At 49.1% G+C, this 27,411-nt stretch overlaps 1 protein-coding gene across 1 annotated transcript; it reads left to right on the top strand.

The window, feature by feature from the left end:
• Window positions 1-885: 885 nt before the first annotated feature.
• KIAA1755 lies at window positions 886-25,668 on the top strand (the record flags this gene model as incomplete). The annotated part of the gene is made up of 8 exons (XM_081010231.1): window positions 886-930; window positions 5,463-5,510; window positions 14,517-14,714; window positions 16,604-17,876; window positions 20,037-20,216; window positions 20,864-20,987; window positions 23,722-23,815; window positions 25,540-25,668. 8 exons carry the CDS (start codon window positions 886-888, stop codon window positions 25,666-25,668), a joined length of 2,091 nt encoding a protein of 696 aa, XP_080866357.1.
• Between the last annotated feature and the right edge of the window lie 1,743 nt (window positions 25,669-27,411).

Below are 27,411 nucleotides of genomic sequence, written 5' to 3'. Positions count from 1 at the left end.
GTCAGCAGGCAGCTGGAACACAGAGAACAGGAAGCCCAAGCTGGACGGAGGGGGGAACATGCCCAAATGAAGGCAGAGAGTGCAGAAGGGCAAGGAGAAGACCATCCTTTGCAGATCAGCCCTCATCCAGACTTGCTGCTGGACCACAGTGTCAGGTGTGCGTGCAGGAGCCAGGCCCTGTGGCCAATAGGACTTTGCAGGACTGGGGCCTTCCTGAGTTTGTTCTGAAGAGGCAAGGCACGGCTGCAAAGGTGAGGCCGATTGATAACTCACAGCACCTGGTGGCAAGAGCTGGGAAGGGATATAAGGTCAGCATTTCCCTTCGGCTCTTTGCCACAGCAATACGCTTCCTCCCTTGCTGTGTTTGACTTCCAGCTTCTTGATCCCTGGACCCTTGACTTCATGAGTCCTTGCTTCCTGACCCTCGTACACCTGGCTTCTTGACTCCCAGCTCTCTGACCCTCGGACTCTTGACTTTCTGGCTTCTGGACCCCCATTCCTGCTCCCACCCCGCCATCTTGCCCCCGGTCCCGATGTCCCCAGCCGGGACTTTGATCGCCGTGAACCGGACCGTGACACACAGAGACAGAATCAGGGAGTTGGAAGGGACCCAGGGGTCATGTAGTCCAACCCCCTGCACTTGAGGCATGAGAATGATTAAGAATATAAGAAGAGCTTGCTGGATCGGGCCAATGGCCCATTTAGTCCAGCACCCTGTCCTCACAGTCATGGGAAGCCCACAAGCAGGATTCGAACACAAGACCCCTCTCGCCTCCTGCGGTTTCCAGCAACTGGGATTCAGAAGCCATCAATAGCCCTTTCTTATAGGAGGGAGTTCCATAAATTAATTATGGCATGTCTTCAGTGTCCTCTGGAAGTTGCACGATGAAGAGCCTCTCCCGCTGGGCCACCACCCCTGAGCCTCTGGAGGTAGAGGAACAACCAAGAGGGTCCCTTCTGCCCATCTCAGCACCCAAGAGGGTCTATAGCACAGATGTCCTACTGGTCAATTGTGGTGCATCCCTGGTCGATCCTGGTCGATGGTGTGACCCTCCTAAAAAACGACAGCTCGACAACTCTGATCAATGTTCTGATCAATAACTATGATCAATACAATGGTAGATCCCTGGTCTATAGGGAAAGAAGTGGTATTCCGGGTATTTGAGACCTGAGTCATTTAGGGCTTTAAAAATGGTAGGGTTAATTAATGCATGAAGGGGTTAAGGCCACAGAGTAAGCAGTCTTGCAGGGCTTAGCTGTGTTCCCTTCACATTGCAGGGAACTAGGTAATCAAGCCTATTGTTGTATCCCTAGCCTACCAGAGAAGCTCAGCATGTGAGGAGCTCTGAGCTACTCCTGCTCTCACCAGCCTCTTTTGTGTCCCTATACCAATAGTTCTAGGAATGTTTGCCATTTCGTAACTAAGCCCGTGCAGCTTTTCTGACTGATGTATGGAAAAGCACATGAATCTGACCTTTGGAGAGTTTGTAAGTAAACCAAATGTGCCGTCTTTTCCTATGCTGTGGGAAGAGGGAAACTTTGGAACTTTTAAAAGGGACAATTTTGGAACTCACTTGAAAGGGCACATCTTTAAGGTTTTACAGCCAAGATTTTCACGCTTCATTTTGCTGGTTTTAAATCTCTGCTGGGGTTCTGTCACCAAAGAGTACTTGCCCCAGACTTGGATCTTGGCATCTGCAGAAATTCTTCTTTCATGGATCTTTCTCCTTGAACCAACACAAATACCTATATGAGCAGCTTGAATTAGTCCCAGAAACAAACTGGCAACCAACACAGCTCCTTTTAAAAAGGGATATATCATATTGTTCAGCCATCCTGATTTAAGTGGGACACCCCAGAATTACAGGAGTCATTCCTGGCTTCCCATTGGATCTTGGAACGTCCTGTTCTTTTGGTCTGGTGCTCTGGCGCAAGTCAGTTGGCTCCTGCGAAAGCTCAGGACCCAAAAAAGAGCGTCCCGATTTGGACCACCCAGATGTTGGAGGGTATGGTTATATGCGATCTAAATGGAACCCCATCTGGTAATTTGGCTGATGCATTTTGGAGCAAATAAAGTTTCCAGGTCGTCTTCAAGGGCAGCTCCATGTAGACCATATTGTGGTGATCCAGTCTGGAAGCTACCAGAGCATAGAATTCAGCCGCCAAGTCATGCCTGCAGTGGGATTCAGCAGGGCTCAGCTTATGTGCTTAGTAGAAGGTAAAGGGACCCCTGACCATTACAGTGGTGCCTCGCAAGACGAAATTAATTCGTTCCGCAAGTTTTGTCGTCTTGCGATTTTTTTCGTCTTGCGAAGCACGGTGTCGGGAAAGTTTTGGAAAAGCTTCAAAAATCACCAAAGTCTTTAAAAACCTCAAAAAGGCTACCACACCGCGTTCTATGAGTTGCTCCTCGAAGTCAAGTTGCAACTGTATTAACGGTGTTAAGAAAAAGGAAACAAACTTGCAAGACGTTTCCGTCTTGCGAAGCAAGCCCATAGGGAAAATCGTCTTGCGAAGCAGCTCAAAAAACAAAAAACCCTTTCGTCTAGCGAGTTTTTTGTCTTGCGAGGCATTCGTCTTGCGAGGTACCACTGTAAGTCCAGTCATGACCGACTCTGGGGTTGCGGTGCTCATCTCGCTTTATTGGCCAAGGGAGCCGGCATACAGCTTCCGGGTCATGTGACCAGCATGACTAAGCTGCTTCTGGCGAACCAGAGCAGCGCACGGAAACGGCGTTCACCTTCCTGCCGGAGTGGTACCTATTTATCTACTTGCACCTTGACGTGCTTTCGAACTGCTAGGTGGGCAGGAGCAGGGACCGAGCAACGGGAGCTCACCCTGTTGCAGGGATTCAAACCGCCGACCTTCTGATCGGCAAGTTCTAGGCTCTGTGGTTTAACCCACAGCACCACCCGCGTCCCACATGTGCTTAGTAGTATGGGGTAAATCACTATTTTCAACAGAATGCAAGGTCCAAACCATCTCAGAACAGAGGGCACAGCTTAGGAACCCCCCACCTGTGTTTCAGAAATATCTTCCCCACTGAAAGGCATATTCAGAGGCTCTCCCCTTGCTCCGCGTCACACGCCCTGATGTCAGCCTCTCCCATAAAAACCTCCCTGTTCCCTCCTTGCTCACCAGCTCATCCCGAGACCCTCCTCTCCCTCTTGACCCCATCCAGCGCTTCCGCTCAGTGACATGATGTCTGGAGAGGCAACCTGAGATACAATGGGTGCCCAGAGCGCAGGGGCAGGGGCGACTGGCAAAAAATAATAATAGAATAAGATATAAGAAAGGGGGTTGGTGACTTCTGAGGAGGCTCTCGGGACGGGGCCTCACAAGCTCCTCTGCATCTGTGAATGGGGACTCTGTGCCTCTCCAAAGAAGCTGAAAAGCCATGCAGAGGGTTGCCCTAGGCAGCTGTGCGGAGCAGCTGGGGTGGGGGCTGAGCAGAGTGGGTGGGAGATGAGGGAGGGGTGGGCAGCAGAGACCCTCATCTCAACTCTGGGTGTTGGTGGCTCAAGATTTGGCTTGCAAGCCAGGCACCAGCTCTGGAGACTGTGGGGTTCCTGCGCATGCACAGAGTGGGAATGTATCCCATGCACTAATAATTAGAATAATAAGCAGTGTGGAATAGTGGAGAGAGCGCTGGACTATGGCGTGGTAGACCAGGGTTCGATTCCCTACTCGGCCACGAAGCTCGCTGAGTTGGGCCAGTTGCTGGTGCTTTCAGCCGGCCCTGCCCTCTAGGATTATTGTAGGGACAAAACAAGGAGCGGAGAATAATGTAAAGCATCTTGAAATTGAATTGAATTAAGTAATTTCGTTGTCCCCGAAGGGGGCAATGACAATAAAGATATTATTATTATTTTTTTTAAAAAAAATTGAAATTGAAATATTTTATTGTCACTTGTACAACTTGTATACAGTGAGATTACACAGTGAGATTACATCATCTTGAGTTCCTTGGAAGAAAAGGTGGTATGTAAATGCAATCAACAAACAAACAATTATGCTTGAGGGTCTTATTCTGGCCACACTTTCTAGGTAACAAACTTAACCTGCACCTTCTGAAGTAATAAGTACTGAAATATACATGAACACACATGCATGCACGCACACACACACACACTTATGGCTAGCATGTGTTCAAATGATTTAATGTGCACAAAATGTGTGTTTTGTAAAAACAAAACAGTGTGTGAACCTAATGCAAATTTTCATGCAGCTTTTTATTGAAAAAAATGCTGACAGATGCAGAAAAAGATGGAACATATCTATGAATGAAGACGTGGGAAACTGAAATGAACCAAATATAGATTGATCCATCCATCTCTGCTACTAATGACAAATGCATCCCTTTGTGGCCAAAACAACACTGTGTGTGTGTGTGTGTGTGTGTGAGAGAGAGAGAGAGAGAGAGAGAGAGAGAGAATCGGCCATTTAGGGGAACCCATGGCTTCCAAAAGTAGGGGGAGGGGATCTATATGGATGTGTGTGTACGTGTAAGATAGATGATAGATACACACACACACACACACACACACACACACGGGATTAACCTCAAATCAACTAAATGAAAACTGAAGCATACCATCCAACATTTCTCTGGTGAAATAGGGACGTCCCATTCCATAATGATAATTTTACTATTTCTACCCCACACATCTGACTGAGTTGCCCCCAGCCACTCTGGGCAGCTTCCAACATATATAAAAACATAATAAAACATTAAACAAAAACCCCTTCCCTATACAAGATTGCCTTCAGACAGCTCGATGGTCAGATAACTCCATACCCTCCAACGTTTCTCCAGTGAAAACTGGGATATTCTAAGGAAAAGCGGGACATTCCGGGATCAGATCAGAAACCGGGACGGCTTCTCTAAATCAGGGACGTCCCTGGGAAATAGAAGCACTTGGAGGGTCTGCTGAAGTTAGGAATGAACATAAGAAGGACTTGCTGGATGAGGCCAATGGCCCGTCTGGTCCAGCATCCTGTTCTCACAGAGGCCAGCCAGATGCGTGTCGGAAACCTGCAAACAGGATCCCAGAGCAAGAGCCTCTCCCCGACTCCAGAAGTTTCCAGCAATTGGGACTTGCTGCCTCTGACTGCGGAGTCCTGGCTAGGAGCCATCGACAGCCTCTCCTCCATGAATTCTACACAAGCCCAGTCTTAGAGGCGCAGAAACACCTCTGAGTGCGGCACGAAAGAGGCCTCCGTCTTGGGAAATGTGCATTTGGAAGCAAAAAAATAAAATAATTGGGGTGTTGCGTATGGACCGGTGGAGATCTGCGTCCTCCTTGATTCCCCACTTCCCACCCAGCTTATTTTGCTCCCCTGAGTTCTTCTGCATCCAAGAGCTGGGGAAGGGGATGCCGCCACCTCCTTAGAAAGGAAACGGGGGGGGAGGGGCCCCCTTAAGCTTAGCTGCCCCATTGACAGGCCTCTGCGGCTGGCAGGCCCCTTTCAGAGCACAAGGAGAGAAAAGAAACCGCTCCGAGGATTTGGTGAGTGTGTGCGCGCAAAAGGACAGCTGGACAGAAACAAGCCTGGAAGGAGGGCGATGGTTTCGCTGGCCCGTTGACCTGGCGGCTTTGATCCCAGGTGCAAAGGGCCCGTGTGACATCATGGCTGGATCCTGCACCCCCCAAGCCTTCCTGGGCACCCTGCAGCTGGTTCCAGGCCTGTCTGGCCACGGGGCAGGGCCTCTGCCGCTGGGCACAAAGAGGACCGCTGTTCGCTGGCTCTAGCATTGCTCTGCGAGAGCCTCTCCAGCAACGCCAGCCAGGGAAAGAGAGAGAGAGAGGCAGCTTTTTAAAGCTCAGACAGCCTCTCCCCCCCCCCCCCCGTCTTTTCTCCTCCTTTCCACTCCTCAATCCCTCCCCCTCGCAGCTAGAGAGAGCGGGCTCCTTTTTCTTTTGCAAGACGCGAAGGATGGGAGAAGTTTGGAGAGGAACAACCAGTGGCGCTGGACTCTGGCAAGGTTGAGGCTGGAGGGTTTGCAAGCTGGCCTGAGGCCTCCCCGCCGTCTCCTTGGGGGGTGTGGGGCACACCTGGGGTCCGTCGTGGTGCCCCCACCGCAGAAGACAAGCCCAGCAGCCCAGATGGCTGGGAAGGAGCTTGACGCGAGACCCAGACGCAGCAGCAAGGAGTTGGCCAACAAGTGATCCAGGAGGTTTCTTTTGGAGGGGGCGGCGGCGGCGCTGGGACTTGGTGCCCCCCTCGCTTCTCTGCCCCCTCCAGCGTCGCTTCCGAGGGAACCATGGTAATCCGAAGGGCTTCGTTTGTGGCTGTTTAGTTTCTCCCTGGCTCGGCCACACCGCGAGACCACCCTCTTTCGGCTCTCTGTCGACCTTGTGGGGTAGCTAAGATGGGGCAGCAGGGAGGGAGGAGGGGGCTTCTGCTCCAGGCTACGGGTTTGCTTCTTTAAATAAGGGGGTGTGGAGGAATTGGGATCAGTGTAGGATACAGATTGTCCTTGTGGCTGTTCGGCGTGGAATGGGCTTCCTGGGAAAGTCTCTCCTTCATAAAAGGTAAAGGTAAAGGGACCCCTGACCATTAGGTCCAGTCGTGACTGACTCTGGGGTTGCGGCACTCATCTCGCTTTGCTGGCCGAGGGAGCCAGCGTACAGCTTCCGGGTCATGTGGCCAGCATGACTAAGCCGCTTCTGGCGAACCAGAGCAGCGCACGGAAATGCCGTTTACCTTCCCACCAGAGTGGTATCTATTTATCTATTTGCACTTGGATGTGCTTTCGAACTGCTAGGTTGGCGGGAGCAGGGACCGAGCAATGGGAGCTCACCCCGTCGTGGGGATTCGAACCACCACCCTTCTGATTGGCAAGTCCTAGGCTCTGTGATTTAACCCACAGTGCCACCTGCGTTCCTTTTCTCTCCTTCATAGGAGGTGTTTAAACTGGGGTCGGAGGGCCACCTGTCAGGGACTTTTTAGCTGTGATTCCTACATTCCAGGGGGTTGGGCTAGCTGACCCTTGGGACCCCTTCTGTGATTCTATGACTCGGCATTTGGAATGATCAAGAGGTCCGCTTTCTCTTGATGACCTTTGACTAGATGACCCTTGGGGTCCCTTCCAACTCTACAGTTCTCCGATTCTATGATTCTCTTCTTGTTCTGAGAGCTTTCCAGAGCTGCAGGTGCCTGTCCTATGGAACGAGGCTGCTCTAAATAAGGTCCCTGCAACCACCTGCTCCTTCAAAAGACAGCCGGTCTGGAGCGGTTGGAGGACCTTCTTAGTTCATTGGTTTCCCCACAGCTGTTGGGTGTAGACTTTGCAAAGCCTGTGGACCTTCCGTGGGAATTGACGGAGATGGGAAGCTGATGATGAGGGAGTTTTTAAGTAGTTGTGTTCATGCCAGCGATGCCCCTGGTGGTTTGGGACAAGAGGTGAGGCCAGCAAGGTCACCTCTGCTCTACTTCAGCAAAGTGGCATCTGAGATGGGGCCACAGTCAGCAGGTCTTTGGATCCAACACAATTCCTCATGGTTGCTGGGCTGAGTCAAAGCATCATTCCTGAAGCCGTTGGACATCTTTGGGCTTGGGGAGGGGCTCAGTGGCAGGAGGCCCCAGGATCGCTCCTCACCAGCATCTCTGGAAAGGGTTGGGAGATTTCGCTGCCTGAAACCCCGGACAGCTGCTGCCAGTCCATGTAGACAATACTGAACTGGGTGGAGCAATGGCCTGACTCAGGATAAGGCAGCCACCTGTGTTCCTTTGTACCTGTCATGGGTGAAGTGTCAGGTATTCAATCAGTGCTGGAGAAAGTGTGTGATTCTTTGGAGAACCTCTAGTTGCTAGGCATATCACCCTGGGCAAAGGGTTGGAGGTGCAGGGGCTTCTCAAGATGTGCAAACTTTTAGGTGCTTCCCCCCGGTGGAGGATTGCCTGACCTCACTTGACCTCACTCGGCCGGTTAAGGAGACACCTTTGCCTGCTGCACATATTTATATATTGGTTCAAAAATGTTGATTTGGACCGGGATCTCGCGGACTGAGGGCATTGGGTATGTTTAGCCAGGACAAGACATGAGAGGTAACGTGACACCCGTCTTCAAATATCTGAAGGTCAGATGGAAGATGGAGCAAGCTTGCTTTCTGCTGCTCCAAGAGGGGAGGGTTCCAGCTAATGGATTCAAATGACAAGGAAGGAGATTCTGACTCAACATTTGGAAGAACTTTCTGTTGGTGGGAACAGTTTGAGAGTGAAAAGGACCACCTTGGAAGGGGGTGGAGTTTCCTCCATTGAAGCATCTTAAAGAGAGGTGGCAGGGCCACCAGGTCAGGGATTCTGTGCCTGTGATCCTTGCATTGCAGGGGGTTGGTCTAGATGGCCCTTGGTGTCCCCTTCCAGCTCTACAATTCTATGATTCTCCTGCCCTCCACACATATCGTCCTGCCTCGGTTTGTACCAGAGGAGGTGCTGATGTAGCATTCCTTCGCTGGAGGTTTTTAAACAGAGGTTTGGTGGCGGCCATGTGTCTGGGATTCCTGCTTTGAAAGGGTTTGGACTAGATGAGGTTCCTTCTAACCTCCATTCTATGAGTCTATGGGCTTATCCACACCTACCTTTCCTCTGTGCTTCCCAGGCAGGTCAGTGCTTCAAAGTTCTCTATCCTAGCTCTCATTTTTCGCCCCAGAGCTTTCACTGCGAAACCCACTCTTTGCCGCGGAATCGGAGCAAACGGCAATCCGTGGAGAAACGGAATCGTCTTGAGTTGTGCTTCAGCTTTAAAGAGCAGGTTTTTGCCCGGGGGGGGGGGTGTGTGAAGAGCACTCAGACACAGAGCTTTAAAGCACAGGACCTTTGCCTAGAAAGCACAGAGCAAAATATAAGTGTGGATATTGATTTTATGAGTGCTCCAACCCAACGCTGTGGTACTGCATCCTTGCAGACCCTGTTTTCCAGGGTCAGCCCTGGATTTACAGAAGTTGCCCCAGTTTCTCATTTGATGCTGGAATGTCCCTCTTTTCCTTAAAGGTAAAGGTAAAGGGACCCCTGACCATTCGGTCCAGTCGTGACCGACTCTGGGGTTGCGGCGCTCATCTCGCTTTGTTGGCTGAGGAAGCCGGCGTACAGCTTCCGGGTCATGTGGCCAGCATGACTGAGCCGCTTCTGGCGAACCAGAGCAGCGCACGGAAATGCCGTTTACCTTCCTGCCGTTACCTATTTATCTACTTGCACTTTGAGGTGCTTTCAAACTGCTAGGTTGGCAGGAGCAGGGACCGAGCAACGGGAGCTCACCCCATCACGGGGATTCGAACCGCCGGTCTTCTGATTGGCAAGTCCTAAGCTCTGTGGTTTAACAGCGCCACCCGCGTCCCATCTCTTTTCCTTAGGATGTCCCTATTTTCATCAGAGAAATGCTGGAGGGTAGGGAGTTATGTGACCCCCGAGCCAAGGAGATAAATACAAACTTTAGAAGACATCTGAAGGCAGACCTGTATGGGGAAGTTTTTAAATGTTGGATGTTCTTCTGTATGTTGGAAGCTCCCTATTTTTAGTGGAGAAATGCTGGAGGATATGGCATTGTGGGCTGTTTCTTCTTTAACAGTTGCTCAGCTCAGTCACTATTGACAAAGCTGTAGCCGTTGGAGTTGCTGGAATCTGCTGGAGGGAAAGCTGTTCTTGTGCTCAGGTCTTGCTTGTGGGCTTCCTGTAACTGGCACCTGGTTGGCCCCTGTGAAAACAGGACTGTGGACTAGATGGGCCATGGGCCTGATCCAGCGGCCAGCTCTCCTTATGTTCTTAGGCCTGCCAGCCAGGGCTCCTGCTTCTCAGTTTGCAAGATGAAGCAGGTTCCCTCCTCCTCCTCCTCCTCTCCCTGCCTGGGAAGAGGATCCCCTTTCTCACGCACAGCTTGCCGCTCGGAACAAAAGTTTGGCACCGAGAGAACGGCTGAGGGATGCAGAGATCATTAGCAGCTGTTTGGAAAGGGAGTGTGTGGGGCTGCGAAGCCGATGCGGTTAGGAAAACCGCCTGGCTCTGCCTCATTGCAGACAGAAGGGATCAGGTCCAGAAAACAGAGGAATTAATAGATCTGCTCCCCCTCGGCACACCCACCCACCCAGCCAGCCCTTTCCCCTTTCCCCTTTCGGCTCCATTGGCACAAGGCTGCCTTCTGAGTGACAGGCTGAATGCTTGGCTCGATCCTTGCAGCTGGGACCCCTCAGGCAGCCTTGCTCCCTTCCTCCCTCAGATTTAGAGGATTCTCTCTCCCCCTTGCAGGAGAGAAGGAGAGAAGTTGGTTTTGATAAGCGGCTTCAGAGGCAGAGAGCAAAGAGAGATGAACTGTGATGACCACCAGCCTAGATGGCTTTGAAAGAAGTTTGAGACAAATTCATGCAGAAGGGGGCTATCAAGGGCTCCTAGCCAGGATGGCTCTGCGCTGCCTCCACACTGGAGACAGTAAGTCTTCTGAACCCCAGTTTCTGGAAACCACTGGAGGAGAGAGGACTCTGCCCAGACACTGAGGTCCAGCTCCGAGGGCCTTCTGGCGGTTCCCTCATTGTGAGAAGTGAGGTTACAGGGAACCAGGCAGAGGGCCTTCTCGGTGGTGGCACCCGCCCTGTGGAACGCCCTCCCACCAGATGTCAAAGAGATAAACAACTACCTGACATTTAGAAGACATCTGAAGGCAGCCCTGTTCAGTGAAGTTTTTAATGTGTGACATTTTAATATTTATTTAATCTTTGTTGGAAGCTGCCCAGAGTGCCTGGGAAACCCAGCCAGATGAGTGGGGTACTAATAATAATAATAATAATAATAATATGCTCAGATCCTGCTTGCAGGCTTCCCTAAGGGGCACCTGGTGGGGCACTGTGAGAACATGAGGCTGGAGTAGATGGGCCCTTGGCCTCATCCAGCAAACTCTTTTTATGCAGAATAAATTTGGGGGAGAAGCAGGAAGGTTACAGGAGGCTTGCGGGGCCCACAAGTCTTTTTGAGGCAGTGGGAAGCCAAAGAGGAGGCAAAGCCTCAAATCTCTATGAAATCACAACAGTAATCCTCACCAAGCCATAAAATGCCTCAAACCGTGTGTTTGAAGTGATGGGGTGGGATCCGGAGCAGTGTTTCTTCTCTGTCCCCCATGTCCCGCTGCATCAGAAGGTTCTGTGGTTTTAATGGGAAAGGGAAGAGCTTTCAGGGAAGCCCACCTGCCGCCATCCCAAGGTCAAAAGTGAGGAAGCAAAGTCCTCCTCTCAAAGACCTTCTAGAATACCTTGTGAGGAGAGAGCAGAATTTTCATTCCGTGAAATGCATGATTCACATTTTGCTTCAAGCGCAAACCCGATTTGCTAAAATCAGCGAGATTTAGCCGTTGAATTTAGTGGGACTCAGTTGCACCCTCTGATTTTTCAGCTGTGGTTTTAGCGAGACAAAATAATGACTCTAGGCTTAATTGTGGCCCCAAACTACTCGTCAAGTGTCTAAAATCTGAAACAGTTCTCACAGCAGAGAGAGATTTCTTCCACTCTCTGGCCCCCGCTCCGTCACCTTCTGAATCACATTCCGTTTACAGGTTTAACAATTTAAACACAATGACCATAATTATAACACATCGCAATGTAACGCAACCTCAGAGGTTTGGACAGGATGACGCTTCGGGTCCCTTCCAGCTCTACAGATTTCTGGGTCCATGAACATGACCATCTCCACCGAAACCTCTGATGTTTAGATGAGCGCAAAGCATTCCAGCAGGTCAGCTAACAATATCCAGCCCCGGCAATACTATCCACCGGCACGAAGCATTCCTTCAGCTGCGCAAACGCTTCCCAGAACTTTTCCATAAACAGAACGGGACGGAGAGGAGGTGCAAGTTCCTTCCAATTTAAACCCAGCTCCTCGGCGCAGCTGGGATTTCCATTTGGCCGCCTGATTCCCGAAGCCAGGGCTTTTGGCAGGGAGCGCCGCAAGAGAGCATCACGCGGAGGGTGATAAAATTTCCAGGGCTGGCTGGCAGCGCTGCAGCTTTTGTGGGAGGCAGAGATGTTTTTGGGGAGAGCAACAGGCCCTCTTGCAAGATCTTCCTCTCATCACCCAGCAGCAGCTTCTCCTCCTCCTCCTTCTCCTCCTCGGCCATCTGCCAGGAACGCAGAGTCTGGGAAGAGGTCTGGCTTGCAGGATAAATAGGGTGGTCCCCCCAGAGCGTGGGCTGCAGGAACAGAGCTCCGCAAACATCTTTCATGTCAGGCTGAGCGAGAGCAGTTCCCCAGAGGCCACCCCGGGAGCAAGAGGGAAGAGGGAGGGTGCTCTTTGGGAGAGCCGACTCAGGTCCCCCAGGCCAGGGGCGTCAGGGCGGGCCAGCGCTCGACTTGCTTACATTGGACGGGTGATCGAGGCACCGCCAAGAGCCCTCTGTGCAAACACAGAGGCCAGAGAGAGATTTCCTGGTCAGAGGTTTCCATCTCAACACAAACAGAGGCTTGCCAGAGGCTGAGATCCAGAAGGGTTTAATCTCACGCTGGAGCCAGATGAGAGCTTTTCAGAGTCTTGTGATTGGAGCCCTAGTTACCCAGGCTGTATACAGTGGTACCTCCGGTTACAGACGCTTCAGGTTACAGATGCTTCAGGTTACAGACTCCGCTAACCCAGAAATAGTACCTTGGGTTAAGAACTTTGCTTCAGGATGAGAACAGAAGTCGTGCTCCGGCAGCGCGGCGACAGCAGGAGGCCCCATTAGCTAAAGTGGTGCTTCAGGTTAAGAACAGTTTCAGGTTAAGAAAGGACATCTGGAACGAATTAAGTACGTAACCCGAGCTACCACTCTATTGTTGTTGTTGTTTAGTTGTTTAGTCGTTTAGTTGTGTCCGCCTCTTCATGACCCAATGGACCAGAGCTCACCAGGCCCTCTTGTCTTCCACTGCCTCCCGCAGTTTGGTCAAACTCATGCTGGTAGCTTCAAGAACACTGTCCCACCATCTTGTCCTCTGTCGTCCCCTTCTCCTTGTGCCCTCCATCTTTCCCAACATCAGGGTCTTTTCCATGGAGTCTTCTCTTCTCATGAGGTGGCCCAAGTATTGGAGCCTCAGCTTCAGGATCTGTCCTCCTAGTGAGCATTCAGGGCTGATTTCCTTCAGAATGGAGAGGTTTGATCTTCTTGCAGTCCATGGGACTCTCAAGAGTCTCCTCCAGCACCATAATTCAAAAGCATCCATTCTTTGGCGATCAGCCTTCTTTATGGTCCAGCTCTCACTTCCATACATCACTACTGGGAAAACCATAGCTTTAACTATATGGACTTTTGTTGGCAAGGTGATGTCTCTGCTTTTTAAGATGCTGTCTAGGTTTGTCATTGCTCTTCTCCCAAGAAGTAGGCGTCTTTTAATTTCGTGACTGCTGTCACCATCTGCAGTGATCATGGAGCCCAAGAAAGTAAAATCTCTCACTGCCTCCATTTCTTCCCCTTCTATTTGCCGGGAGGTGATGCTGTATATAGGTCTACTCATTTCGTCTCCCTTGCTATCACAGAATCATAGAGTTGGAAGGGACACCCCAGGGTCATCTAGTCCAACCCCGTGAAATGCAGGTGGTTAAACAAGTGTAGAGAGCCAGTGGCAGAGCAGTGGTTGCTAGTTAGAGAGTTGGACAAAGATCTGGGAGAGACCAGGGTTCAAATCCTGCTGCTCAGCCATGAAGCTCACTGGGTGACCTTGTGGGCCGGCCACTGCCTCTCAGCCTCACCTACCTCCCAGGGCTGTTGTTGCAAGGATAAAACAATGAGGAGGAGAATTATGGATGCCACCTTGAGCTCCTTGGAGGTAGTAAAAAAGGAAATAAATAGGTGCTGCAGGTTTTGGAACACAGCAAAACCCTGCTAACGTGTTTGACCAGTGATGATAGTTGGAAATGTGTGTATTAACTGGGTTTTTAAAAAAAGTTTTGAAAGCTGCCCAGAGAGTTCCAAGACTAAAGGCCTCCAGGCCGAAATATTTGTTGACCAGCACCGTTGTCCTCCATTGTCGTGGGACGTTGGTGGCCACAAGAGAAGCCTACTGAGACAGCCACCGGTGGCACTGGCTCGTAAGCCAGCCTTCGTCTTTGCTGAGGCCTCTGGCCCCCCATCCCTGCCCGTCCGCGTCAAGGAGAGCTAAATACAGACTGTGACCTATGAGGCAAATTGCGTCTGCCGTAGGTCGAAGCTGGCAAGGGCAGAGATAAAGCTCTGTGGCCTGTTTGTGTCCTGAAAGCCTAAAGAGGAGTGAGAAACTCAGAGAACCATAGAACTGGAGGGTAGGAAGGGCACCCCAGAAATCATCCAGCCCAACCCCCTGCAACGCAGGAACCAGCATGCAAATGGGGAGATCTGAACTTGAGTCTGGGGGATAATCAAAATGGAGAGAAACCACAATGGACGAGATCTGGTTCTGAGCCAGATGACCCCAGGGTCTGACTCAAAACAAGGTGAATTCCTGTGTGTGTGTGTGTGTGTGTGTGTGTGTGTGTATGCAATTGATTGTGAACTGCTCTGACTGCTTGCTGTCCCCCTTCCCTTAAAGGACCCCCAATCCCTGGATGTTGCCGTGCAGAACACGCTCTCGGGCCTCTACCCCCCGTTTGACATCACGGCCCCCACTGTCCTCAGCCAGCTCTTCCGCGTCCTGGAGGCCAAATACCACAGCGATGGGCTCTGCTGCCTGCTGGACTTCCTCATCCCTTCCAAGCGCCTTCTGGAGCACGTGCGGCAGGCGGCCTGCGTAAGTGCAAGAGGAAATGCCCGGGCTTTGGGCAGCTGCTCTTTAGAGCATCCTTCCCCAACCTGGTGCCCTCCAGGGGTCTTGGACTGCAACTGCCATCAGTCTCTGCCATGGGGGCTACAGTCTTAGAATTACAGAGGTGGAAGAGATCCCACGGGTCATCTAGTCCAACCCCTGGCAATTCACCACCGCAAGATGGAGTGCATTCCTCTGTCAAAGAGCTCTTAAACTCAGAAAGTTCTTCCTAATGTCGAGTCAGAATCTCCTTCCTTGTCATTTGAACCCACTGGTTCTGAATCACCAGAAAACAAGCCTGCTCCATCTTCCTTTTTTTAAAAAAAAGTTTTTATTTATACTTTTCAAATTTATACATTTCATTAATTTTACAATCATTTTAATATTTCAAGGTTTGACTTCCTTCCCCCTCTTTCTGCAGTTGTTAATATCTTCTGCATATCCAAATTCATTTAATTTGCTACTTTAATTATCTTAAAGTATAATTTAATTATCTTAAATTAAATTATCATTTAATTTAATTATCTGCTTTAAATATAAACTCTTATGGAGCTGCAGGTTATTACAATAATCCTGCCAAGGTTTGTATCTGTTTGCAATTTATCTGTAAATATTCAATAAACCATTTCCATTCTTTCATAAAAAGTTTGTTATCTTGATATCTTATTCAAGCTTGCTCCATCTTCCCTGGGACACAGACAGCCCTTCTGAAATTTGAAGGTGGCGATCATGTTGCCTCTCAGCCTCCTCCGTTCCACTAAAGTCCAAAACATCCATAGGGCACCAGGTTAGAATGGGAAGGGACCCCTCAAGTCCATCTAGTCCAACCCCCTTCAAATGCTGGAATCTCCATTAAAGCATGCATGACAGATGGAGGTTGGTTGCATTAGAGACAGCGCAGAGAGGACCACATCCTCCCATCATGATCTTGTCTCATGCAGGCCCATGGAATAATAATAATGATTTCTTATTTATACCCCACCCATCTGGCTGGGTTTCCTCAGCTACTCTGCACAGCTTCCAACACAATATCAAAATACAATAGTCTATTAAACATTAAAAGCTTCCCTAAACAGGGCTGCCTTCAGATGTTTTCTAAAAGTCTGGTAGTTGTTTTTCTCTTTGACATCTGGTGGGAGGGCGCTCCACAGGGCGGGCGCCACCACCGAGAAGACCCTCTGCCTGGTTCTCTGTAACTTGGCTTCTCGCAGGGAGGGAACCACCAGAAGGCCCTCGGCCCTGGACCTCAGTGTCCGGGCAGAACGATGGGGGTGGAGACGCTCCTTCAGGGATACAGGACCAAGGCCGTTTAGGGCTTTAAAGGTCAGCACCAACACTTTGAATTGTGCCCAGAAACATACTGGGAGCCAATCTATACTGAGGCTGAGGAAGCAAGAATAAGTTGCATCCCATAATTATAAATAAATAAATAAATAAATAAATAAATCCTTTATTAGGCATAGCAAACCACACATTATCAAACAGACGCCGTATACAAATTGTGCAAAATATGAGCTCAACCTAACAAGGTTTGTCCCAGTCAGATATTTAACTCCAGAGAAAATCAATTTGCATAAATAATGCAATACAACATTACCACATCACCAATCAATTAAGAACCACTAAATCTCTTTATAATGGCCCAGTCTTTCTACATGGACAGCACTCAAAAATTCAGCCACTATTAAAGTAATTTGATCATTCCTGTCCGAGATCAGGTCCTGAACCGTTGGTGGCATAGAATTGAGCCTATTGTGTTGTGAGGCCTCTAATAATTGTCTTCTGGCATAAATGCCAAAATCACAAGAAAAGAAAATATGAAAAGAATATAATTATATTCTCCTTCTCTGCCCCTTTTTCATGCCCGTCTGCAGGCTCCTTACTCCGGCTGCGTCTTCCTCCACGAAGGGTGGCCCCTGTGCCTCCGCGAGAAAGTGGTCGTCCACCTCGGACCGCTCAACCCTCTCCTCCTTCGCCCGGGGGACTTCTACCTGCAAGCGGAGCCCTGTGGGGAGCAGTCGGCCTGCCTGGTGGTCAAGTGCCTCTCCAGGGACCTCACCACTGTGGAGAAGATCTCCGTCCCCGAAGCGTCTTGCTCCTTGCTGTTCACCAAAGAGTGGCTGGAGGAGGTCAACCGAGACCTGGACCGGCCAACGCTCCACACCTGCCTGGTGGCCACTGGGAATGGGATTGTCCCCCTCCCGTGGAATAAAATAGCCGTCCCGGAATTTGTTGGGGTGCCCAAAACGGAAGGTTTGGTGGAGCAAGAGTCCTCAACCCACCTAGCAAATCTGCGTCCGGACTGCAGTCCCGACTCAGGGAGCTTGCAGTCCTCTCCTGTTAAGTATCCTGGCCTCATCAAAGTTGTAGAAGGAACCTGGAAGAAATCCGCTCTCTTTGCTTTGCCGAGTCTGTGCGACATCATCGGCGACAACCTGGAAGGCGAATACGTGAATCTCCTGGGGTTTTCCGAAGAAGGGAAGCAGGATAATTCTCCTCCCGTCAAGGCAACAGGGTCAGCCAGTGGGGAGCAGCTGCACAGAGATGCGGTGTCACCCAAGGTGGAGAAGGACCTCCTTTTGGTGAATGGGGACGACGGGGAGATGGCCGGAGGCTGGAGCTGCGGGAAGGGGCAAAACTCAGAGGAAGGGCCCTGCACACCTTGCCTGAGGCGGCGGCTGGGCCAAGACGCCAAGGTCCATGAGCCGAGGTGCAGGTACCGTGAGTCATATGTGGCGGCCCTCAAGAACCCGGTCAGCTTCAGCTCTGGGTTGATGGCAGCTATTTTGGAAGAGATGGATACGTCGAAGCAGGGCTCCTCTTCCCTCTCAGAAAGCACAGGCGTGTGGCCTCTGGAGGGATCAGGCCAGGGGGCTCCCCAAATTTTCTCTGAGCAGCCGAACAAGATTGAGAAAGCGGAGGACGACACTTCCAAGCCAGGCCATTCCAGACTCCCGAAGCCTCCGGCCGACTGTCCCGCTGCCAGCAATAAATTCTCATTCCTGAAAGGCCACCGTCAGCTGGGCTCCTCGTCGGGTGGCCTGCCAGGGGCGGAGAAGGCCGGGAAGGGCCAGGAGGGGCACCGGAAAAGGACGTCGGCCGTTTGCTCTCCCCGCACGGCCAGAGCAAAGGCGGCAGCTGGGAAAGGTGAGAGTGGGAATAAAGGGAAGGGTTGGGAGGAAGCAGCGCAAAAGCATGCTCAGAGGCCTGCGGGGGGACGGCCACACTGAAGTCTGCATGATGCACTGGCATCTCTGGCTCAGGGTTATGTGCAAAAGGTTGCAGCATTGGGGAGAAATAGGGCTCACGACACAGTTATGCACGGCTTGGAGAAAGGGGACAGAGGGAAATTTTTCTCCTTCTTTTGTAAGACTGGTACTCGTGGGCATCCACGGAGGGCTGGAAGAAGATTCAGGATGCAGCACAAGCACATAGTAAAACTATGGAACTCCCTTCCACAAGAGGCAGTGATAGCCACTAATTTGGAATATATATATATATATATATACACACACACACACACACACATATATACATATATATATATATATATATATATGCCGCCAATCTGACTGGGTTCCCCCAGCCGCTCTGGGAGGCTTTCAACAAATTAAAACACAGCATGAACAGACTGCCTTCCTGTTCAAATGGTTGTTATTATTATTATTATTATTATTAATAATAATAATAATAATATTTCATTATAATAATATTAATATTTCAAAATAATATTAATATTTCATTATTTATACCCCAGCCACTCTGGGCAGCTTACAACATATCTAAAAACATTTTTTTAAAAAATCATTCCCTTAAAATTTCCTTAAACAGGGCTGCCTTCAGATGTCTTCTAAAAGTCAGATAGTTCTTTATATCCTTGACAAAGTGATGGGAGGGCGTTCCACAGGGTGGGTGCCACTACCAAGAAGCCCCTCTGCCTGGTTCCCTGTAACATCACTTCTCACAGTTAGGGAACCAGCAGAAGACTCTGAGAGGGTCCAGGCTGAATGAATGATGGGGGTGGAGATGCTCCTTCAGGTATACTGGACCGAGGCTATTTAGGGCTTTCAAGGTCAGCACCTTTGAATTGTGCTCAGAAACGTACTGGGAGCCAATGCAGATCTCTCAGGACCAGTGTTATATGGTCCCGGCAGCCACTCCCAGTCACCAGTCTAGCTGCCGCATTCTGGATTAGTTGTTGTTTCCGGGTCACCTTCAAAGGTAGCCCCACATAGAGCGCATTGCAGTAATCAAAGTGAGAGATAACTAGAGCATGCACCACTCTGGCAAGACAGTCTGCGGGCAGGTAGGATCTCATCCTGCGTACCAGATGGAGCTGATAAACAGCTGCCCTGGACACAGAATGGACCTGCGCCTCCATGGACAGCTGTGAGTCCAAAATGACTCCCAGGCTGCGCACCTGGTCTTTCAGGGCACAGTTACCCCATTCAGGACCAGGGAGTCCTCCACACCCACCCACACCCTGTCTCCCCCAAAACAGTACTGCTGTCTTGTCAGAATTCAACCTCAATCTGTTAGCTGCCATCCATCCTCCAACAGCCTCCAGGCACTCACACAGGACCTTCACCGCCTTCACTGGTTCTGATTTGAAAGAGAGGTAGAGCTGGGTATCATCCGCATACTGATGAACACCCAGCCCAAACCCCCTGATGATCCCCTTAAAAGAGGATCAGACAAATTCATGAAGGAGGGAAGGGCTATTGATGGCTCTGCTTCTGAATGCACAAGAGCTCTCTCCCCAGCCCTCTCTCTTACAGCAGCTGGGATTCAGGAGCACTGCTGCCTCCGACTGTGGACTAGACGAGCCTTGGTCTGATCCAATATATGTCTCTCCCCTGATTTGCCTACGAGACACCTCCTCTCTGCATTTTTCCTTCTCTGAAGGGTAGGACTCGAACTAATGGCTTCAAGTTACAAGAAAGGAGATTCCGAGTAAACATTCGGAAAAACTTTCTGACAGTAAGAAGCTGCTGGACAGTGGAACAGACTGCCACTAGAAGTGGTGGACTCTCCTTCCTTGGAGGTTTTTAAGCAGAGGTTGGATGTTCATGTCATGGATGCCTGAAGCTGAGATTCCTGCATTGCAGGGGGTTGGACTAGATGACCCTTAGATCCCTTCCCAGTCTAAGATTCTCTGATTTCAGGGCACAATGTGACCTGATTTGTGGGGTATTCTTGGGTAGTCCTGATCTGTGATGGGTGTGTGGGTGTGTCAGCATAGATCACGGCGTTTGGGGACAACCCATCTCTGCTACTCTCTAACTTTCACATCTTTCTCCTGGCCAGGTGACGTTGTGCTTTCAGAACTTCCAGCTCCCAAGAACGCGGAGAGTGTCGCCATTCCTACGTCCCCTGCCGATGTCCTGCTCAGAGAATCGCCTCCTCCGGGATCTGGCCCACAGGATCTGGCCCAGTGGGAGATGCTCAGTCCTGAGCTTTTATCTTCTGGGATTATATGTCTGCCAGGTACTGCAATAGTGCTGCAATAGTGCCGTCACCATCTTCGCACGCAGCTGACCTCTTGCACAGCTCTCATTTGTACCAAAGACTGCAATGGGCCACTTTAAAAACATCTCAGGGTGATCTGGGCTTTGGGGGAACCACAGCTCACTGTATGCTGCAGTAGACTAATGCACCCCCCTTCAGGAAACTGTTCCATTGGTCTGGAAAGCCTAGTACCTGAGAATTTTCTGGTGGCTCCTGCCCTGAGGTTGCAACCTTTCTAGCTATCCCCAAAGAAAGCGGACCATAATAAATAAATCCACATTTATATTTTTCTTCTATTGAATATAATAATGGGTGCCGCTTGAAAAGGAGGGTTTCGAAAAGCAGGTGTGGGCATGCGAGAGCCAGTGGGGGTTGCAGTGTTGGGAGAGTCCTGGGTTCAAATCCTCCCACTCAGCCACAAAGCTCGCTGGGTTTGACCTCGGGGGCAGCCACTGCCTCTTGGCCTGACCCACCTCGCAGGGTTCTTGTGAGGATAAAATGGGGGATACCAAAGTACACCACATTGAACACCTTGGAGGAAAAGGTGGGGTATCAATGAACTAAGTCTCTCTCTCTCTTGGCATCTTATCACATTTATGGTTGCATTGACTTTCCTTTGGCTCCAGGAAACGTGGATAAGCTTGGCAGACCCATCGTCCAGATCTGCAGCGGTGGCCCAGCGTGGCAAGCCCCGTGGTGCTCAGCCAGAGAAGTGGCACGCCTTCTCCTCTTCCTTTGCACCATGTCTAGGTCAGTCCCCCTCCTTCAGCGGCCGGCCAGCCGCCTGGGACTCCCTTGTCAGTTCCTGTGATGGTCAATGAGAACGATGCTCAAGTCTCTTTCCTGCAGTCATAGACAAATAACATCATAGAAGCGTCACGTTGGAGGGAGCCCCCAGGCTCACCTGCTCTGGTTGTCAGATACGATCGAACGCATGAGGGCATGGGTGCAGGTGTGAGTGGTTTGGCGGCGAGCGTTGCTCAGTTGGTGGTTGGGCATCAGGGCCAAACCCTGGGTAAAAGTAAAGGGACCCCTGACCATTAGGTCCAGTCGTGGCCGACTCTGGGGTTGCGGCGCTCATCTTGCTTTACTGGCCGAGGGAGCCGGCGTACAGCTTCCGGGTCATGTGGCCAGCAGGACTAAGCCGCTTCTGGTGAACCAGAGCAGCGCACAGAAATGCCGTTTACCTTCCCGCTGGAGTGGTACCTATTTATCTACTTGCAACTCTGATGTGGGGATTTGAACCGCCAACCTTCTGATCGGCAAGCCCTAGGCTCTGTGGTTTAACCCACAGCGCCACCAGCATGACTAAGCCGTGAACCACAGCAGCGCACGGAAACGCCGTTTACCTTCCCGCTGGAGTGGTACCTATTTATCTACTTGCAACTTTGATGTGCTTTCGAACTGCTAGGTTGGCAGGAGCAGGGACCGAGCAACGGGAGCTCACCCTGTCGCAGGGATTCGAACCGCCGACCTTCTGATCGGCAGGTCCTAGGCTCTGTGGTTTAACCCACAGCGCCACCCATGTCCCAAATTCTGGGTATCCCATGATCAAAGGGATCTGGGGCGGGGGGGGGGCAGAGCCAAAGGCATTCCCCCAGACGGCGGTCCCTGCGGGGGTCACCCTATTTTATGTAAGTCTCAGGAACTTCCGCCTGGATCGACCTACGCTTCACTTCCGATGGGTGGGCTGGAAGTATTTAGATTGCCCCCTGCACAAGCCAAACCTCTTTCATCTGTATTCAATAGTTACGGCCCGTTTTGACCCCAAAAACCAGCCTCATTGGTCTCTTATTTATATGGGTTGGGGCAGGTTGGATTTGATTTAAATCAAATTGATTTAAATCAAATCAAGTCTTACTGACTAGTGATTTAAATCAAATTGATTTAAATCACTAGTCAGTAAGACTTGATTTAAATAATTTTTCTTTTACAGAAAGACTCATTCTTGCTGGTATCATCTTAACATTGACAACAAGAGAAAGGTTTTTTTTGGAATAAAAAATTTTCAGAGTTTTTTTTTGCAGTTATATCAAAAATTACTGATTTGGTTATATTGTTAGAAATACATAGACAGATAATTATGAAATTATTGCGAGGTTTAATAAGTCAACTGTTTATATTTGGACAACCTTTCTGCTGTACTTTATTAGGAGAAAAATAATGATTTCCTTAATAACAATTTAAACAATTTAACTAAAACAATAACATTATAGCATATGTATCCGTGTTTGTTAACTGATGTGGATAAACATTTTTTTAAATAAAAAAACCCCTTAGACTCAAACTTATGAGTTTAGCACACGTGAAAATCTTGAAATAAATCCTTCTTTCCTGATGAATAGCCTTTGGACAATAATGTAACTTAAATAGAAAACTATCTTTAGAAAGATTTTTCCTCCAAAAGCATTTTATTTTAAAAATCCAATTTAAATAATAATAAAAAATCATTGACTTTTATCTACCCTGGGTTGGGGTATGGGGAGCCTGGTGCCTGGTCCCGCAATTCCCTGGCAATGCAGGGATTGCAAGGGCCGCCTCAGAGAGAGCCCCTGGCCCTCCAGATTTCAATCATAGAATTGTAGAGTTGCCCACCGCAGGCCCAGGGCCGAATTTAGGTTTGATGTGGCCCTCAGCTCCTGAAGGTAATGGGGCCCTTTATATGTCCAGCTGTCCTTTGTCAACAAGAAATTGTCACTGTATCTAAAGCCATTTGCGCATAACAAAATAGGTATTTTATCAAAGTAATTATTGAACTGAAATACAGTTAAGAAGAAGTATATTAATAGTGAAATAATTATTAAGCTCTAACTTAAAATGATTTTTATTCATAACAAACTTAATAATGCAAACACATTGGCATTTGGCAATAGCAAAAGTTCCATTAGAAATACAATTTACAAAGACTCATAATCTTGTTTCTAGAAACTTGCTATAACATGAAATAATAATAGGTGTACATATATGATGCAAACTACTAATAATTATAAATAGCAGAATATAGGCACCCTGTATATATAAATGAGCAAACCAGTGATATTTTAGGGAGCAGGTTAGCAGGCGAGGCCCATTATTTACATCATAGGAGCCTACACAACACAAAACACTGTTGCTGTAGGTAGGTTTTGTTTTATTGGTTTTTTTATCTTATATTTTAGAAATGTACATCCAGTTGTTTTTTTCCTTTAATTTTTTGGGGCCCCCAGAGAGTGGGGCCCTAAGCTAGAGCTTGTTTAGCTTATACGTAAATCCTGCACTCCACAGTCAGCAAAATAGAGAGGGGCTCTGGCCCACTCCATGAAAAAATTTTTGGGGGGGATGACCCCCTTGGCTCCCCCTCCATAGCGCCAGAATGTGCAACAATGTCTATCCTCCCGCAGCATCTCATGCAAGGACTCAGACTTGTCTTTGAGTTTGCTTCTCCCACCATGGAGTAAAAACCATCCTTTCATCCAGTTTGTCTGCATCTCTTTCCATTCTGCAGGAAGCTTTCGAAGGACACGGGGCTGGCACTTGTCATCGACGCCAGAAAGGAGATGCCCCCACCTGCCCTCTCTGCCGCCCTCGGATCCGTCCAGGTAATCTCAGGTGGGTGGGAAAAATCACAGCAAGGGGAGGGGAGTTTGCAGGGAGCAGCTGGCTTTTTCCAGAGAGGTTTGGTCACCCTAAGTCACTGTTATGTACTGAGTTGAATAGGATCCAGAATGCAGCAGTCTGATTGGCCCTAGAACAATAGGATTCAGAATGCAGCAGTCTGATTGGCCCTAGAACAATAGGATTCAGAATGCAGCAGTCTGATTGGTCCTAGAACAATAGGATTCAGAATGCAGCAGTCTGATTGGTCCTAGAACAATAGGATTCAGAATGCAGCAGTCTGATTGGTCCTAGAACAATAGGATTCAGAATGCAGCAGTCTGATTGGTCCTAGAACAATAGGATTCAGAATGCAGCAGTCTGATTGGCCTGTTCCTCCAGGCCTTTGGTCAGGGCGCAGCCTGACCCCCTCCTCTGGCAATCTGCACAGAATTTTGCTTAATGGTTGCCATCAATTTGATTTTAATTTGATTTTAATTAATTTTATAATGAATGTTTTTAGAATGTTGGATTATTTTGATTGTTGTTAGCCGCCCTGAGCCCAGCTTCGGCTGGGGAGGGCGGGATATAAATAAAATTTATTATTATTATTAATGCAGCAGTCTGATTGGTCCTAGAACAATAGGATTCAGAATGCAGCAGTCTGATTGGCCCTAGAACAATAGGACCCAGAATGCAGCAGTCTGATTGGTCCACAGGAGCCACCCAATCCAGCTCCAGGTGGAAGTGAATCCGCAACCTGATTGGCCTACAGGTGAATCCCGGAATTAGCCAATCATGTGGGGCCCATTGTGTAAATAATGTATATAAAGCAGACATTCTGGGGGAATTTCCATTCCTCCTCACCACTATGAGCTGAATAAAGAGCACGAAATCCACTCTGGACTCCTTTCAGTCACAAACTGCAAGGAACGGCTCCTCGCGGCCCTCATGTGGTGAAACAGAGGTACAGCAGATATTTTTTAAAATACTATAATGTTAATAATAATAATTACTGTACATGTATTTATATCCTGCCTTTCCCCCCAGACTGGGACTCAAGGCAGCTTACACAAATTAAAACAGCACAAATAAAATGGAAAAAAGCTAAAAACACATGAAGGACAATTGTTAAAAAGTTATTAAATGGCTAGAATTAAAATAATATAAAAACAGATCTGTTAAGTACAGATAATACAAGCATAACTTTCATGGGATGAGACCTGGGACTGAGTTTCTTCTTCCCTCTGTGAAGGATAATCCTTCTGAATCACTTTTTACTATGAGCAATTTCTATAAAACCAGAATGTAAATGCTTGTCTTCCTTCTCCCACACACAAACTACAGTATAGGCAAATTGCAGGAGACTGAGGAAGACAATGCAAACCTAATTTTATTTTGGTTTTATTTATCACATTCATACCCCAGCTTTTCCTCCAAAGAGCTGAGGGTGGCCTATAGGGTTCTCTTCCTCCTCATTTAACCCCCACAGCAACCCTGTGGGGTAGGCTGGGCTGAGAGGCTGAGCTCCCCGGCAGAGCTGGGATTTGAACTCTGGTCTCTCCCAAGTCCTAGCCCAGCTCTCTAACCGCTGTGCCGCCCTGGCTCTAGAGAAACCAGGGACCGTATTCTGTGGGGACAACCGATAAAGGGCTGAATCAAGGCGGCTGGGAAACCCAAAAGCTGGTGTTTGGTGAAATTTCATCCTGGATACCCATTTTCCTTGCAGAAGACCCTGCCTGGCTCCATCCACGCTGTTTTCCTGATGGCAGAGAAGGAGGCAGCCTCACATTTGGAGAAGCTACCTGGCGTGCAGGTGAGTCCCAGAGCATTGTGTTATTTTGATGCTGAAATATAATCAGAGTCAAATGTGAATTTCATGCTCTTTTTTCAGCTCCTAGTAGCAATGAATGAAACTTTCCCCAAAACGTCTAGTTACATATACATTATTTACACAATGGGCCCTGCGTGATTGGCTAATTCCGGGCTGCTCCTGTAGGCCAATCAGGTTGCGGATTCACCTCCTCCAGAAGCCTGATTGGCTTCTCCTGCAGGCCAATCAGGTCGCTGATTCACTTCCACCTGGAGCTGGATTGGGTGGCTCCTGCAGACCAATCAGACTACTGCATTCTGGATCCTCTTGTTCTAGGATTCAGCTCAGTACATAACAGATGTGCTCTCATCTCTCCTCCATCCCCCACTGCTAAGATCATTTCTTCCACAAGAGCGATGGACCTGATCTCCTGGTTTGATCATTCTGCTTTCTCAGCTCTCCCCTCACACTTTCATGCAGTCAGCCTCATTCGCAGCCTGTTGTAAGCGAAAGAAATCAAGAAATCAAGCGAAAGAAATCAACAGGTGCGGCTTCCCTCATCTGCTGCAAAGCGTTTCACCTGTTGAACTTCTGCCCATCCAAGACTTTGCTGAGTGCACTCCGAGGTCCGTGTAGCCTGGTGTTTTGTCAGGCCCCTAAGGAACCAGATGCAGCCTATGCCTTAAATATTGACTGGTTTCCCAGGCTGTAAGCATCCTATCACTGCTGGTGCAATGGGACTCCCCCATGGCACCCCATTTTCCCCTGCCCCGAATCCGTCCAGTCTGTGCCCTCCGTTCCGCTCCTGCCCTCTTCCCTCTCCCAGCCCAGATAATGACTCCGATTCTGCTTTGCCCTAATGAGTTCCCGCGGCAAATCCATCTCTCTCTCCCAATTATAGCTCCGCAGGCCAGACTTGGGCATTCAGATAATAATTCAGCCTGGGAAGGTTTCGCTGCTCTTTTATGAATGCTGCTTGGTTTAATTAATGGAATGGGAAATCTCAATGAGCTTGATAAACGGCCTCTGCTGCCAGTGATTAAAATACCCTCGGCTCCCCCTGTGCGTCTAGAAAGGACCTCAGGCAGGATCCTGTTTCCAGTCTGGCCTGGCGATGGATGGCGGGACCCCCTCTCTGCTCCCTCCCCACCTCCCAGACTCTCTCCTCTTTCTTTTCTTTTTTTAAATTTAATTTTTATTAGTATTTTCCACACAACAACAACACAAAAAATATCGAAAAATAACAATACACAAAACACAAAAACCAACATACAACCTGCTGGGAATAATGGAAATCCCTTTTTAACGCAGCACATCGTTAAACTGTGGAACTCACTCCCACTGGAAGCAGCCATGTCCATAACCGGGAGGGCTTGAAAGGAGGATTAGACAAATTCGTGGTGGAGAGGGCTACCAATGGCTACTAGCCAGAAGGGCTATGCTTTGCGCATGGAGATGTAGGGCTCTCCTCATGTGCTTTGGGGCCCTCCAGATGTTTTTGAACCACAACTCCCATCAGCCCCTGCTCACTGTGGCTGGCGGGAATTTTAGGAAAAACATCTGGAGGGCGTCAGGTTGGTGAAGACTGAACTGGACCTAAAATGGGCTGGTGGGGAAATGAGCTGAGTATAAACACTGAAAATCTTGATTTTACACCAGCCCTCTCCTCCTCCAATTTTTATACTGCTGGGCCTTTGACTATTGTGCCTGAAAATATACGTTGTTGTTATTTTAAAAAATATTTTATTGGCAATTTCAGCATAACATAATTTCAAAACATATCATATT

This window comes from Podarcis pityusensis, assembly GCF_964106645.2.
Source record: "Podarcis pityusensis genome assembly, chromosome: 6".
Taxonomy (NCBI): Eukaryota; Metazoa; Chordata; class Lepidosauria; order Squamata; family Lacertidae; genus Podarcis; species Podarcis pityusensis.
Note: the sequence above shows the minus strand (reverse complement) of the source record. Positions and strands in the feature narration are given on the sequence as shown.